Source organism: Thunnus thynnus, chromosome 11 (genome assembly GCF_963924715.1).
Source record: "Thunnus thynnus chromosome 11, fThuThy2.1, whole genome shotgun sequence".
Taxonomy (NCBI): Eukaryota; Metazoa; Chordata; class Actinopteri; order Scombriformes; family Scombridae; genus Thunnus; species Thunnus thynnus.
This window is the reverse complement of record NC_089527.1, coordinates 22,006,153-22,022,929: the sequence shown is the minus strand read 5'-3', so window position 1 is coordinate 22,022,929 and position 16,777 is coordinate 22,006,153. Positions and strand designations below refer to the sequence as shown.

Below are 16,777 nucleotides of genomic sequence, written 5' to 3'. Positions count from 1 at the left end.
TCAGATTGTTTAATTGGAATATTTTAGAGGCCCGAAGAAGTACAGTTATCCAGGATTTCACAATGACAACAATGTAAAGAAAAGTCAGAAAAAATAAACAGATTTTTTTCATGTTTCTAATCTTGTTAATCATCTTGTGACCTTTCAGATGTTTCTTACTGACCCCTGGTGGGGTCCCAACCTCTAAAATAAAAGTCCAGTTCTACTAAACAGATCAATGTTCTTTAATACACAACAAAAACTAAATCTGACTGATTAATATTTCCTGATGCTTTACACGTTTTTTTAAAAACATCACTTATTGTTAAGTTCTAAAACTTTCTGTAGGCTGAAGTGACTGAGAGACACATAGATAGGTGAGGCAAAGGCGAGTGCCAAAAACCTGCATTCTATCTAATGGCCAGCAGGGGGCGACTCCACTGGCTGCAAAAAGAAGTCTGATTGTATGGAAGTCTATGAGAAAATGACCTTACTTCTCTCTTGATTTATTACCTCAGTAAACTGTTTCCTAATGAGTTTATGTTCTCGATTGGTAGTTTCAAGTCTTCTCCAATACAGCATGATGTTCACTTCGTAAATTATGGTCCCATTTAATTTAAATTTGACGATTAAGCAGCGTATGCTTTAGGGCGTGGCTACGTTTTGATTGACAAGTCGCTACCACGGCGATAACATTGCGAATAGACGTAGCTGCTGCTATTTCACAGCATGATTTCAGTTCTCTGAAGTTAATTGTAACATTGTGGTCGCCTAAAAACAGTCTAGCGTTTGATAGTAATAAAAGACCCATCAATGAGTCGGATGATCAGTTTTTCCGGTGAGTACATTTTGTTTTAACGGTTTTAGGCCTGTTTTTCGCTAGCGGTGACTACGTCCATATTTTTTTTCATAGTCTACGGTCTGAGCAGTTGTGGTAAAGTGAGTTGGTCTGTTTTCGGTAGTTTGCTATGGCATTTATTTATCATCATTATGGTAAATTATTGTGTTTGTGCTGGTTGCACTAACTCCAGCCTGTCAGGACATCGGGGCCACCGTTTTCCTAACAGGTAAAGGAACGGTGCTATCTTTGGTACCTGGGTGCCTTTTATGCAAGTGAAGAGGCGGGACTTCACTTCGGCATCTGATACTATAAACGCAGTCCTATATGGCGCTCATTTTAGACCAGAGGATTATCAGCCTAGCCATATGATGGAGTTCAGGATGGGATGCCAATGCCAGGAGCGGGTGAGACTCAATGCTGGCGCGGTTCTTTCAGTGCACACAGCGGTTTTATCAGGTCCGCCATCAGCAGCAGCTTCTGGTTTTGCCGCCGGCGGGCCTAATGGTCACGGATCCGTCAGAGATTCAGCTCGACGAAAACGTGAACTGTGCACCGTGAGTATTGTTTTCTAACGTTTGCCAGCTTCCAAATTAGTCAAAATAATGTTTTTAAATAATGAGACGCAACGTGTGATACGTGTTGATTGTTGTAAGGCAACTTAGCTAACTTGTAACCCCCCCCAGCTAATTAGGTATAATGGCTAATGTTAGCTAGCATTAGCAATGCATTTTGTTAATATACTGTACTGTTTACATATTAGTTACAGCTTGGTGACTTTGTTTGCACAGCTAATATATTTGTAATTTATTTTCATGTGGTGTAATGTTGGTGTGTTAAAAGGATTTGGGAGATACTACAGATGTACCTATAGCCGGTGCTGCAGTGCATGTAGACCCAGATGAAGAGGCATTCTCTCCACTGGCTCCTCAACCATCTGTGCTTCACTCTGGCTCACAGTGTAACCTCAAGCCTTTACATCATTCATCAGGTAGTGTAACACTACTCTTACATCTAGAATTAGCTGTACATGCCACACATCCATTTACATAATGTAGGAGGGCAAAATATTAGAAAAACCTCTCAGTATGATGCAGGCTGGTACAACTCCAACACTAACTATGACCTCCATGATTAACATATGATTGAACTAACACATTCAGACCGAATGTCAACAAACATTGAACATTATAAGCTTCATAAATGCAGATTTTGTGACAGAGCTGTTGTATTAGATGGCATTAGATTGTACAAGTGTTCCTATTAAAGTGGCCACTGAATGTATAATGTTGCACAATTATATAGGGTAGATTTCTTTTTTTTTATCCTAGCTGTCCAGGTACAGCCCACGATGGTGAGTGCGGGGACTCAGACAGAAAGGTGTGAGAAACGAACATCAAATCCACTGGCCAGTGCTGTACACAGCGATGATGAATCCTCCTCTGTTTTCATTGACGAAGCTGGTGATATGTCATGGATCCCAGAGGAAGAAATGAGTGAGTCATCTGACAAGGAACTGTAAAAAGAGCCATTTCAGGAATCTCCCCCTGGCCTCTAGTATGACTTCTTCTTTTAATTTAGATTAGATAGATTATGTGTCACCAAATTGTGTCATAGTCAGAAATAATAACTTTTTCTTTTTTCAGTGCTGCTGAAAAGTTCATTGTGTGCCAAAGCCAGCTGATGTCCTTGTTTAACATTTGCCCTGCCTGTTGTGGAGAAACCCAGGGAAACAGAGAGCAGCAGGAGGGAACTTATGTAAAAAATAAAGCAAGTAAGAGGGTATTTGTGAATTCTGAAAAAGGAAGTTCATAACCTGGGTTAGGGTTTGTTTATTTTTTTTTGTTTTGTTTTTGTATTGATCTATTTATATACTTTATTATTTTTATGATATAGACAGGTAATTTTTTGCCTGTCTTATACATCTCTTAGGTCTGTACAACATGTGGGCATGGGCGTTATTAGCAGAACCAGCTAGTGCTGCACCGAAAAAATACCTGCCTGCAACCTCTTATTGAGTGGTGCCATCCACTTTTCGGGTTGCATGGCTACCCAGATCATAAGAATGCTGAAGCTGTTTGGGCTTCAGTGCATCAGTGCCAGCACTTTCTTCCACCATCAACGACTTTACACAATTCCTACCATCGTACAGGCCTGACAGAATGAACAGGCAGGGATTGTCAGAGATCTGAATGAGATGGGGGGTGGGCTGATCCTCTCTGTTGACTGCAGGTAGTACACTTCGGCTTGTATCATTGATATAGAAAACAGGTCAAAACAATATGATATTTTTTAATGTATCACTTTTTGTACTTTAATGTCTGACCACAGATGTAAATTAGCTATATAGCTAACTCTGGCTCAACATTTGTGTTGTGCTTGGCCCCTGTTAAATAAACTAATTAAAATGTTTTTGACATTCATAGGTCAGACTCTCCTGGCCAATATGGCACCTACTCTTTGATCAAGGACAGAATTAACAAGGTTTGGGATCTTCACTTTGTCCAGGTAATTTGATGTTATCAGACACGCAAATCAGTTGTGTGATAACACAGTTAGTGATATGACCGAATGTTTTTTTACAGAGCTCAGAGGTCCCAAATAGCACCTGGTGTGAGGTAGAAGGTCTGAAGCGCAGCATAGAATTTCTTAAGGAGCAACAGATGCAACTGTCAGCCCTCATCACAGACAGAAATCGGCAGGTAAAGACACGCAACAACAGATATGTACACCCACAAAATCTTGGCACTGACAATATTTACAGCTAAAACTACATTTTCTTATCCTGCGTTTCCCTGCTGTGCTCATCCACCTCTGGAGGGAGAAGCAAGGAACAAGGAGTGGCTGGAACCGAGTATAACATATAACACATCAATATATAACACATAGTGTGCTAAGAATTGCTTGTGTTGTTATTTCATAAAAGAGAATATCTGGTTTTTCAGCCCAACAGATTTTTTTCAAGATAAGGAGTAAAAAATCACGAACAAGGTGTTATACAAATCACACCTGATTGTGATCATACAATCATGCCTTATCATCAGAACAAAATATGTGTTTATACAGGATCAGCTGTAGCAGTTAAACTGGAGAGTGTAGCTACTAGAACAGCACTGGTGAAGGATGTTCGGCAGTTATCACTCCCTCATCCTGCACTTTGCGCCAAAGCACACTGGGTTCTCCTTCCTTGGGATGTACAGCAGGTAAATATGTGATGATCAAAGAATGAGTATGGCTAAAACTAATACAGTGTAACACAGCAGCCCAAACTTCATTGATAAAAATCGGACAACGCAAAACGATGTATACAGAATTGGCATATGACGATGTCCACAGTGACGGGGTGGGGGTTACATTAATAAAATTATTGTTAATACCTTTTTACTCACAAAGTTTGTATTGCACTTACAGTAAGGAAATGAGTGTTCTCACCTGGAGAACTGCACATGGTTCACTGTCTTCAAGTTTCAAATAGGTAAAGTCAAACATAAAAGGTCAAGTATATGATTTAAAAGCAATAACTTCAAGGTTTAGAAATCTGCTGAACACTCAGCTCTCTCTCTCTCTCTCTCTCTCTCTCTCTCTCTCTCTCTCTCTCTCTCTCTCTCTCTCTCTCTCTCTCTCTCTCTGTCTCAAGGTCACTAAATCTGGAGTGGGCTGTTGAGTTTTCCGTGCCCGTCATATACTTCAATGCATTTCTTTTTCCTGAATAGATAAATATATATACTTTTTTTTCTCATTTCCTCTTGATCTGGCTCATTTAGTTTGGACGGACAGCTGCTCAGATCTGACTGCTCCTTGACGCAATCAGAAAATGAAACCATTTTCAGCAAATGCGATCATTTGACGCACCACACATCGCTGCTACTATGTGACTGGTGATTAAAAACAGTGGGTGCATTGGGAAATTAAGAATGACGCACGTCCAGTTCCCTCTCAGCCCTTTCAGTGCTTCCTTTGCCTATTGACAATAATTACCAAATTGGAGGTAAATTCTTTGCTTCAGACTCAGGGCCTTGAACACACAAATCAAGGAGGGTGAATTCTAAGTCGCCAAAAAAGACCTTTAAAACCAGATAATTATTTAATTTCACGTCTCAGGCAGAGGGGGGCTCATGGCCCATTAAATGACCTCCTGGAACAAAGCCTGTTTTGTTAATGAACCTAATGACCTATTTTACTTACCAAAGAACACCGGTTTACTACAGAGCATCATGAGATGAAACCAAAGGGTCACAAGACTATTAACAAGACTGGACAATGGAAACAAAATACAGAAGGAGGAACATTGGGAACCACTGGTTTATTACTGTGTGTATGTATGTATATATATATATATATATATATATATATATATATATATATATATATATATATATATGCTCAAACTCTTCATCATGTATATCTGGTATCTTTCATTATACAGAGCTGTCTGCATGATTCAGTAGTCTCTGAACTACATGTCTGAAGGGACTCTTTGTAAAACATACTTTATTCCTAAGGAGTGTCTCTTTTTCATTACATTAAAGGAATAGTTTGACATTTCTGAAAATACACGTATTGGCTTCCTTGCCAAGAGTTGGATGACAAGATGGGTACCACTCTTATATCTGGAAGCTACAGCCAGCAGCTACTATAGCCTGGCTCTGTTTAAATGGTAAGTCCATCTACCAGCATCTCTAAAACTTTAATTAACACAGTCTCTTCCAGGGTTTGTTACGCACTCGCACCAGTGGAGACTCCAGAAAGTCACTGGTCCTAGACAAGAAATAGTCCTACAAATAACCCTGTGTGATTTGTAGTTTTTACAAGGATTAAACAATCCATATACATGTTAATTAGTGAGCTTTGGGGGTGGTAGGCAGACTTTATTACCTCCTGCAGGCCAGATGTTTCTCCCTGTTTCCAGTCTGTGTGCTAAGCTAAGCTAACTGGCTGCTGGTGGTTATATTTAACGGACAGATATGATATAACAAGATATAGAAGAAAGTAAATAAGTGTAGGAAAGTCAGAAAAGTGAAGGCAGGACAAATCCCAGTTTCACCCCTACCCCATTTGACTGCGTTAAATGTCGCCCACATATACTAAAGCTATGAGCAATGATTCCACTGTTTGAAATGCCTCAAAGGTTGTTTCAGCATCACTAGCTGAGAATCTGTGTTATGGCTAATTAGCCATAGAGTTAATGATTTATGTTGAAGCTTTAGGCTAAAATAACCATGAGCACATCCACAAAACCTCAGTAGGATGAGTGCTGAATGCCAACAAATCAACAAGAATACAATTTTAAAAAAAGCACTTGCACCCTGACACAGTGACTTTAAGCTTTTATTAGAAATATTTGGACCCAACACAGGATACTCATATGAACAAAATGACCAGTGACATCCTAATCACTTAATCACATCCATATGTGGCAGAACATTCTTATTACATGATGGTTGTCTTACGTAATCATGAAGTCAGTAGGACACAAAAATAATATAGAAATACCAAGAACATTCGATTCATTTAGTTGATAAGGAGGATACAATAGGCTCACTAGACACTAACGAACCACTGATAAAGCTTTATTTGTCACCACACAAATAACTCAGATAATGACAAACTCATTACACACAGTCTTCCAGTCAGGTACGTGTCCTTTGGTTGTCTTTGTATCACAGTCATACTGTATATGAAACTTCTGTGAGTTTCTATTTGTGTTTTGTGCCGAAAAGGAAAATATCACAGAGAAACACTTATGGAGCAAGATTACAACAAGAGAGCAAAAATATCTTGGTATTTTCTGAAGAAGGAACAGAATAGTTCTTTTAAACAACCAAATCAGCCCCTGACCTTTACACCAGCCTCTCTGATGTGGAAAACAGCGCATTCAGTTTTCCCCCAGCATGTCAGCAGCACTTTTTATCTCTTCTGTATTTTCCATCCTGGTCTTTCTTACTCCTCCCTCTCCCTGATTTGGTCATCAGCCCTCATACTATGGGAAACCACTGAGCCTGACCCTTATGCTCACTGACCACTTGACAAGCACACGTAGCCACTGTTCAAACAGCACTTAAACTGAGGCTACATGAGAGAACGCACAACCCTGTTTGAACCATAGACTGTGTGCTTGACATTTCCCAGAATGTAAACACATGCTCTGAGATTGTTTCCAAAAATATTTTTTTGAATAATAGGGACGGAGGGAAAGAAAGGAAAAAAAAACTGCACATATATACTAGCACTTAAATTTAAACAGCATACAGCATTTAAAATACCCTTAAACTGTATACATCCATACATTTGTACTGTAAATAGTAAGTAAAGACATAAAAGAGAGAAAAATAACTAACAAAGGAAGGGGGTTGGAAAATGTGTTACAGTTTACGTATCTACCACACATAGTGGAGACAAATGTGGAAAATCCTGTTTTTACGTACTGTAATTTTGCTTTCTTGGTCTATTGCATGTCTGTCCGTCTTGGAAGAGGGATCCCTCCTCTGTTGTTCCTCCTGAGGTTTCTTCCATTTTTTCCCTGTTAAAGGCTTTTTGGGGGAGTTTTTCCTTTCCAAATTGAGGGTCTAAAGATAGATGATGTTGTATTGTTGTACAGATTGTAGAGCCACCTGAGGAAAATCTGTGATTGGTGATATTGGGCTATATAAATAAAAGAAAAAAAAACTTGATATGACTTGACATCCACACATACAAAATTCTAACCATATAATTTATGGGAAATCACTTTCATATTTACCAAAAAAAAATTAAACTGTAAAACATTTGAAGATACTCATATGCACACATACCTCCATGTATATACACACAGTACCAGTTGAAAGTTATATTAAGCCGTGCTAATAATTATGTAGCTATACTACAACTTGCACTGTCTATATCTAACGGTGTATGTGAAACAGGTACACATGCATGTTCACAGTGCTGGTTCACATTTCCAGTTTGGAGTGGAATGTCTCTAAACTGTTGGATATATTGCCATAAAATTTATTACGTTCATGTCCCACTCAGGAAGAATTGTAGAAACTTTGGCGATGCCTTAAACTTTCCTCAAGCGCCATCATCAGGTTAAATTATAATTTGTCCAAATAGATTGGTTTATGACCAAATATCTTCAAAACTAATCATGTTCCCATCATTCTCAGCTGTAGTTTGTGTTATCATGCTAACGTGCTAAGCTAAGATGTGTTAGCATGTAGCTTAAAGCTTCATTGTACGGGCCTCACAGAGCTGCTAGCATGAGTCTTGTTACAGCAGCATACTGAGCTGCTTACATGTGCACGGTTACATTTAATTCTTTATACAGGATGTGGCTTTTGCGTCCCAAATTTCACAAAACATGTCAGTTCAAATACGTCACGACAAAAAGTCTTAAATCATTGACAGACAATGTTAGTACACTGTGTCCTAGTTTCTGTTTGTTGTGTTTAAAATCAGATGAGAGATGCAGAGAGCCACAAGTGCCTGTCAGCACTCGCTTGACAATGACACACACACACACACACACACACACACACAGACTGTGGTGTGGATGACATGTGGCACAAATTTAACCCCATCATTTTCTGAGCCAGTGCACAGCTACAGGCAGTGACGAAGGACGTCACTGGGCTGTTGCCTACGGCCTCTTGTCCCTCGGTGCCACTGCCAGTGTCAGTAACAGCCCTGCTGGTACGGCCCATCACACCTCCCGGCCACCATTATCTAACTCACTGGAGTGGAGTCACTGGGTCATGGCACCTGCGATCACGACCCTTCGCTTCAAAAGTTACACTTGCGTCAGCGCTCCAAATGCCTCAGGCTCTGAGCTGTTATCATGGTCATGGCCGTTCCTCTTTGGGATCAATCAATAGGGATGAAAATAGCACAGATCTGTATAGTATAGTATCTGTATAGCCTGAACATAGAACTGTGTGTGCTGTACTGAAGTCTCCGCTGGTTTGCTCTGTTGTATAAAAAAAAAAGATTTAAAAGCTGCGAGCAAAATTCAACAAGGACTTCACAGCTGCACAGAGTAAATAAAGTCTGAAAGATGAAAATCTTAAAGAATAAATATGTTCCAGGTGGAGCTTTTGACGTGTTTCCAGCTGTCACCAGAGATGTGCTGTAAATTTATCGGTCTTTCAATGAACCATAGTGGTTAATGGCTATGCCTGAAGGAGTAATTAAAATATTTAAAGAGAACTGTTTCAAAAGAGGCCTTTTAAGAAACCATTAACAGTTGAAAGGAGCTTTTCTGAAAGATTCTCGGGGGAACTATTAGCCTGTGTTTACACTCTTATCTTTTTGAAGAATTACCCAATTCAAAACTCAAACCCAGAAACCTTTTCTGTTTTTGTATAAACAATCAATGAAAAATGTTTCAACACACACACACACACACAAATCTAAGCAAATGAAATCTAAGCACTAACCCATATGCTAACACTTTATTATAAGTCCCCCTATCTAGCATTCATAAGCACTATATAAACAGTTAATACATGGTTTATAACACACTAAGTGTTTATGAATGCATTTGTCAACAACGAGGAGAGACTGGTAATGAATAATAACAGTAAATAATAATAATATAAATTATGTCTTATCATGTCTTATGATGTGATATAAAATGTCTTTCTATCTGCCTATGACTACATTATATTGTCTTATAAACCATATATTAAATGTTTATATACTGCTTATACATGCTAAATGGGAGGACTTTTAGTAAAGTGTTGGTGAATACATTAATGTATTTGATTCTGTTCTGTTCTGAGGGAAATATCTGTTCACTATGTTCACCAGCTAGTCGCTAACTTTGTTTGTCTTGCGTTTGGTGCTGATCAGGTAGCGTACAGTGGATATTTAGAGCTGCCTGCTGATAATGATGATGCAGTGAGAGTGAATGAAAATGGTTAAGTTGGCCGTAAAGCCAAACAACAAACTGACAGACGCTACACAGCTCTGAGGAACTGCAAGGTTGGTTTGTCACTATTAGCAACTCCTTTGACATTACATGTAGTCATTTGATCCATTGTTTATATAAATATTTTGATTCTAGCAGTTTTAATGTTGAATTTTAAATGTCACTGTATTTATAGCATTAAAAATTTTTCCTTAATGCTCTATCTGAAAGCAGAGCTGATGTGGTTTGAATTCCCCCTCATCTGAACTTTTCTTTATCATTTGAAATATAACCTGATAGGACAGATATCTATCTGACATATCTGATCAAATACTTCCATGCTTCATTGCTTCTCATTGGTAACCTGAATGTCACAGGAATTTTTCGCTTTGAATTCTTTCACCAATCCAATTTGTGCAACTTGATTATTTTTTTTATTGGACTTTAGATCCCAAAACAACCAATTTATTTTGATCAACTTGAATGTAGTTTATGAGTATTTAATTTGTACTTAAAATCCCTTTAACCCATTTATAAGCAGTGTATAAACATTTAATAATGTAGTAGTAAGCAGAAATATGTATAAGGACAATTTAAAGTATTATCATATTTGTCAAAAATTATAAATACTTCTACAAAGCATCTGTAACTGGTGTAAAATCACTTCATGAATGACTGATAACACAGATTACATAACACAGGAAAGATATTATACAGTAAAGAAAATGTTATAAAGACAATATTATAAAGATAATATATTATAGAAATCTAAATAACATTTGGTGAATAAAATGCCAGATATATTTAAAATAGACTCGATATTTGTAAAAATGAGTCAAAAAAGGCCATAATACCAGATCCTTAATAAATATAAGAATTAGATATAATTAATACAAAATATCAGATTTAATATTACTAAAAATTATAAGGATATGTTTTCATATATTTCCATTGTCAATCATTCGTTATCTGTTTATACAACAGTTACAGATATCTCACAAGGAATTATAGTTGACAAATAAATTAATGAACACTTAAAATGTCTATACACTTTATATAAATCTAATTCAGGATTCAAATCCAAGCTTTCACATATACTGTATGTAATTATAATGTAAATATAAAGCAGGCAATGCAGCATCCTCCTTCTTTTTGGACTAATTCAACATTTCTTGTCTCTCTCCTCTTGCTGGGCTCCTGTGTGATCACAGCTGTATGTGAGTAACATATTTAAAATGATCTTAGCTCAGAGTGAAAGTGAAACAACTCCACACCTGGCGCCTTCATACCTCTGTTCCAATGCTTGCACCAAAGGCGAGCATTACATTAACAAACAGCTGTTTATGTGTTTGTAGTTGAGTTTTGTTCTTTCAAACACAGTAAATCATTTTTCTGCATAAGTGCACCTGGTGAAGGTCGGACTTATCTCAAATCAACTGCGACTCCTGCTCAGATGACTTTCTCCTTAATAACATATTACTTTCAGGAAAGGAGTGCAGGGGATCCAGGGTTTGATCCATGATAGGAAATGCCTCTTTAGCTAACAGGAACACAGCACAATGGAGAACATTGTGAGGAATCACAGGGTTTTTTATTAGGCTGTGAGGTGGGAGCAGGATTCAGTGGAGAGGAAAAGAACACGTCCTGGTTTTAATTTTCTCATTCTGCGTCATTCCTCCGTCAAAACGCATAAATCAAACACGTGTCATCTCCTGAAACGATAGAGACCCCTGCCCCTGCCTTCTCTTATCTCCTCTCTGCTTCATGTCCTGGCTCACTTTTATCATTCTGCGCAGTTACAGAAGAAAATAGATAAAAGTAAATCTTGTCGGTGGCAGGCATTGATAGCTGGAATGAATACAGATTGATAGACAGGCATGCAAAGAGAATATGTGATTGAATTATTGAATAAGAGAGAAAATAAGTCAAACGAATGGAGGGCAAAGCAGCTGCTTGCTCTGATTTCTCTCTTGCGTCACACACAGGTCCCTCGGGGGAGCTCAGCGGTTTGAAACTAACCTCTGCACTTTATTGGGGGGGGGATGGGGGGCGAGCAGGGGGATACAGTTGTGTCATTTGCCAAGAAGTGTTTATTAATTCCCATTTTCTAAGTGTCCCTTTGGAGAGACTGAATGCTGAATACTCACGTCTCTGTTTCTGCTCCAGATGTCAGCCAAATTTAAAAACATTTCAGTGTGAAGGACACGCTGGGTAGTTTTGGCCCTTTTAAAGAACTTCCAATGAAATCTTTGTTGTTGAAGGAAAATTCCGGTTTATTTCAACCTCATGTATTTCTCATAAATGTGACCACCATGGCTCTATGTGTTAGGCAAATTTTGCTCTCTACATCTGTTATAGAGATTCAGGGGATTCACAAAAACACGTTTATCGCACACGAACGATGAACATCGAGGCAAGTTGCCAAGACTCCTACATCTTTCCAAATAAACACCCCCCTCCCCCACTTCCATGTTCACATGTGATGTCAGGGGTGGGAGCCGTGTGCAGGCAATCCCAACTAACCTTGTGACTCAGGGAAATATTTTTCCACGTTAATTCCAATGTCTGGATATTCTTCAGGATTCAAAGTTCACTGCTCTTTGAAAGGGTGTACTTGAATTATTATGCTATTATGTTATCATTACATCAGTGGCATAAAATGGACTTAAAATTACAATAATATCATTTATCACATATTGTCCAACAGAAGTAGTTATCATGATAGGTCTAGTCACATTTAAGGCTAGAAAGAAACATAAGCACTGATCCCCGCCAGATGTTAATTTTTGTGACTGTTATTTCAGCGGCAGCTCGTGTACACTCAGTGTTCGTCCCACATTACTGAAAGAAGGGAGTGTAGCTGTCATTAGCTGCCTGTTTTTTTATGGGTCAGTTGTGGTGACAGTATATGACCCAGACCGTAAAAACTCAGTGACAGGTAGTCCTGTAATCTCAGCACACAGTATTGCAGTAAAGCCTAACGTAGCAACACGTCACAGTAATGTGATTACTTTTTTTATTAACAAGAACAGTAAGGCATTACAATTTGAAATCCAGTTATTACAATATATTCAATATGTCAGTTACGCTCCGTTACATTGATAATTTGGAGGTCGGCTTGCTTGTTCTTACCAGTTTTCTCTGTGTTGAGTGGACAGAGATGTGGTCCGTTAGCTTGGCGCAGGAGAGGTTCACTTTACCAACGGAGAGAGTTGAAGGCATTACTAGGCTAGTTTTCATTAGCCTTGCTTGCTTGTCTAGTTGTACTATAACATAATTTTAACCGTGAAGAACAGAACACAACAGTCAATAAGTAAAACTTTCTACAGAAAAGAGAAAAACACAGTGAAGCTTGTTAATCAACTTGCCTTATTTCTTAATTATTTCACTTGTTTAGTTTTAACAAATTATAATTTGAACAATGCTAAACATGTACCAATGTTAAAATGATGAGAGAACACTTGTAGCAGCCAACCTCCCTCCAAAAAACTCTTTGAATATTCATATGCAAACATGACATCTAATTTATCTGATTTTGAAAACCACATTTAAGAATCCTCAAGTATGAGTTACTCTACAGTTTCTGTATCATGGTTGTACAGACAAAATTTCCCTATGTGATCTTGTAGAGAGACTCCCACTTGAGGTGAGGGGAGCCCCTACTTGAAAAAAAAAACCAAACCAAATACTCTTCCTGTTCAGAAGCTGTCTCATTAAATGCCGTGTGTTCATAGCTGACTTGCTAGCACTAACCACTGGTAACAAGCCTACACTCAGAAATCCCCTGGGTTTTGTTTAGAGTTAGTTAAACAATTGCTTTGTAACTTTCTGCCTTTGTGTTTGTTTGAACTGAACTATTTTTAGTGCCTGCCCAAATGAATATTTCACCCAAAACAGTTCCAGCACTGATATTCCCTGAAGAACACCAATGTAGGAGCGCTGTCACAGCAATGTAGTAAATAAAACTACATTTCTAAATTTTTCTTAATTACATAATCATAATTTTGACCAAATATGTACACTGAGGAAATTTATGCTCATTTTGTGGTAAAATTTAATTTGAATTTCAGTTCAACTTAAATTGACATTGTGGGTGTATGTGATGTGCTATTGTGTGTAGCTTTGTATTTTGTATAATGTGTCTTGTGTGTTTTTTGCTTTGTACTGTTTGTTATTGTGCTGTTACATGTTTTAATCGTAGGGGCTGCAGATGAAAATGAGCTTTAAGCTAACTCTGGTACAGTACATCAAATGTTAACATTTATGTTTAACACTGTACATGGTCCCAATAAATACAACACAGTCTTTAACCTGCTTTGACCCTGAAGGTGAACAGTATTAACAATAGCTTTGTGAGCCAGAGAGAGGAAGCAGCCAAGCACATACAGACCTGTACTGTCATGTTGTTAGTGGTTAAACACACCCAGCAGCTGCCAGACAGACAAGAGAGTCTGAAAATGTGAAAATCATGGGTGGATCTAACAGCGTGAGGAGTACACAGAGAATCTAAAGAAAGAGATTACTGGGGCAGAGAACCACCAGTGCAAAAGATCACTGGCACACAGACCCACGCGTACACTAATGCACAAACCCAGCCGTGCCTCTGAGAAGGGTTTGATGCTGATGTGCAGTGAAAGACAGAGGTGGTGCATTAGATGGATTGTAGAGCTGCTGTGAGTCAGACTGTGCTGCCGTGTCAGCTCGTCCAGACAGACACTGCTCTCCAGGCTGTGTGTAGGTGTCTCTCAAGGGACAGTCAGGCTTTTCTGTTATGAAACCCCGAGTTCAGAGCAGTAGCCGCTGCAGCTTTTCACTGTTGCCTGCCTGGCAACACATTTCAGCACTTCATATGAGGGTCACGGTGCTTTAGTATAAAATGTTTTTTAAATCAGACATCCATTAACAGATTAACTCTGGGCCTTTGTGAATGGCTTATTGCATGATCTAAAAGGCATTTTAGTCCATGTAATCAACCTTCTTTTCCACCTTTAAAATTCAAAATTCTGCACAATCCAATATTTCATTGAGTAAAGAGAATTACTTTGTTAAATTTTTGAATGGGGAACTGTGTGGTCCTAAGATTAGTTGCTCTTATCAATCTTTTTATGTTAATATTGGACCAGATGACTATATATTATGTGGAAGGTGTTGGTCATAGTGATAAACCTATAGAAAGAGAAGTATCTGACTCTGCATCTGACTTCCTATCCGCTCTACAGAGCGTTTAGTGTCCTTTAGCTTGTTATTTTGGTTTTACGGCCTACAACTTTACTGTTTTGGTTTAGACTCACAGTTCAGTATTTAAACGCTACGCTCATAGAGACTGAGGACGATCTCCCAGGTTTCAATTAGAGAGTTTTAAAAAACCCTGCATTGCAGAACCAATCCAAAGTCTTTATGCCGCCTTTCATATTGGTGCTACGGAGGAGAATCGGGGGAAAGCATCATTTCCAGTAAGGCGCGTCCTTGACAAAATATAAGGTGCGTAGGTTTGTTAGTGTCTGTTCTCGCTGCTGTTCAAGCAACTACCGTGCATTTAGAAATCCCCAGACTTCGGTAGGCGGAGATCTCCGATGTCTGGTATTGCAAGACTGGCTTTGGTTTGTTGCGGCTGCAGCAGCCAACTATTTTCATCCAAATAGCTCTCATGAACCCGCTAGACACGATATCTGCACAGCACCAACCATCAGATAGACAAAGTTAACGACTAGCTGGTGAGCATATCAAGCATTTATTGGCTAAAGAGTCTAATATTTTTCTCAGGAGTTGATTGGGACTATAAAAGGAAAGTTGATAATGAGTCATGATGTCACATCTGGTCTAGTCGCTGTTTCGTTAGCTTCTGTAACTCAGTGCACTTTCTCATTCAGCATTTCTTTCATCTGTCTTTCTGAAAAAATGAAGCGTGTTCATGAGCTCTTCTTTCCAGAGAAATCGGCATCCACTACAGCAGTTGCTATCAGAAGTTGAAACCATCATGATGTCATGACAGAGTTAAACAACAATTACTTTATGCAAACAAAAAACGACAGTTAACCTGAAAATGTAATTTTTTAAATAAAAATTTACCAGCACAGCAGCGCAGATACTCATGTCATAGTAACTTGTTTTTTTTCCATATCCATAATATTCATTAACACTCTCCTCTTATGTCATTGTCAACTTTCTAGTTGTAATCTCTGCTGTCTAAAAACGTCCATATAATGTTCGGGCCTTTCTGTCCTTATGTTATTAGAGACATGTCAAAACTAACAGCAACCCCTCGACTCGACCATGATCTTGGCATGTCTACTGAACATTAAACCTGTGATGGTGTTTGGTGGGCTTATGGGAAATGCTGTTTGTTAAAGGCTGTAAAAAAACAGAAATAAACATGATATTAACATAAGATTATATCGTTTCAAAACATATAGTAAACAACAACTGTTGAGAAAGGCTATTTATGTTCCAAAGCTGCATTTTTGGCTTAGTTATGAAACCCCAGATGTTCTAGTTTCACTTTTCACTTTGCTCTGTGTCTGCTGGATGTTTAAATGAGCAACTACTTGCTATGACAAACACTGTGTCAACTGTTTAAGGTAAAAATATGTCAATGTTGTGTTTGTGCTGCTCACAAATGGCCATCAATTAAAGCAGGATTAAAGTGGAGTACTAGTACAAGTAATGCTAATGTAAGGGGTGGCTGTGGCTCCGATAATAGAGTGGGTTGCTCATTAATCGTAGCCTCAATAACCAGCCCCTCATGTCCACAAGTGTCCCTAGCAAGACAACAATAAATTGCTCTCACAGTGCTTATGTGGGGGAAAGAAATGTAAGTTGTTTTGGAGAAGTGTTTCCTATATGAATGTAGATAATCAACTGACAACAATTAGTTTTCTGGCAGAAAACAGCATCATTTCAACAAAATTTGTTAGCATTCAAAAACAGCTAAGTCTCTGCTATCAGTGACCTTGCAAACTACAAGCTTATGTAACTGTGACGGTCTCTGTTGTCACAGAGGTGTAACGTGAGCTCCGACACGTATGTCTATGAGTACTGCACAGTGTGTGAGTGAGATCACTCTGCAGCATGTA

The 16,777-nt window shown here is 38.6% G+C and overlaps 1 protein-coding gene across 12 annotated transcripts in view; it reads left to right on the top strand.

Annotated features, from left to right (window-relative positions):
- The window catches only part of LOC137192832 (uncharacterized), a 31,332-nt gene continuing 14,555 nt past the window's right edge, over nt 1-16,777 (top strand). Inside the window, exons 1-10 of one of the 12 annotated variants that reach the window (XR_010930639.1) lie at nt 390-1,374; nt 1,661-1,808; nt 2,149-2,313; nt 2,464-2,591; nt 2,750-3,049; nt 3,244-3,325; nt 3,403-3,519; nt 3,884-4,020; nt 4,229-4,292; nt 4,455-11,713. Coding sequence is in view for 2 of the 12 variants with exons in the window: in XM_067603800.1 (XP_067459901.1) it covers nt 3,015-3,049; nt 3,244-3,325; nt 3,403-3,519 (234 nt within the window). In the remaining 10 variants the exon portion in view is untranslated. Of the gene's footprint in view, nt 1,375-1,660; nt 1,809-2,148; nt 2,375-2,463; nt 2,592-2,749; nt 3,050-3,243; nt 3,326-3,402; nt 3,520-3,637; nt 4,021-4,228; nt 4,423-4,454; nt 11,714-16,777 lie in introns of those variants that run through there. The other 11 variants (XR_010930645.1, XR_010930644.1, XR_010930643.1 and 8 more) reach the window with 11 other exon arrangements.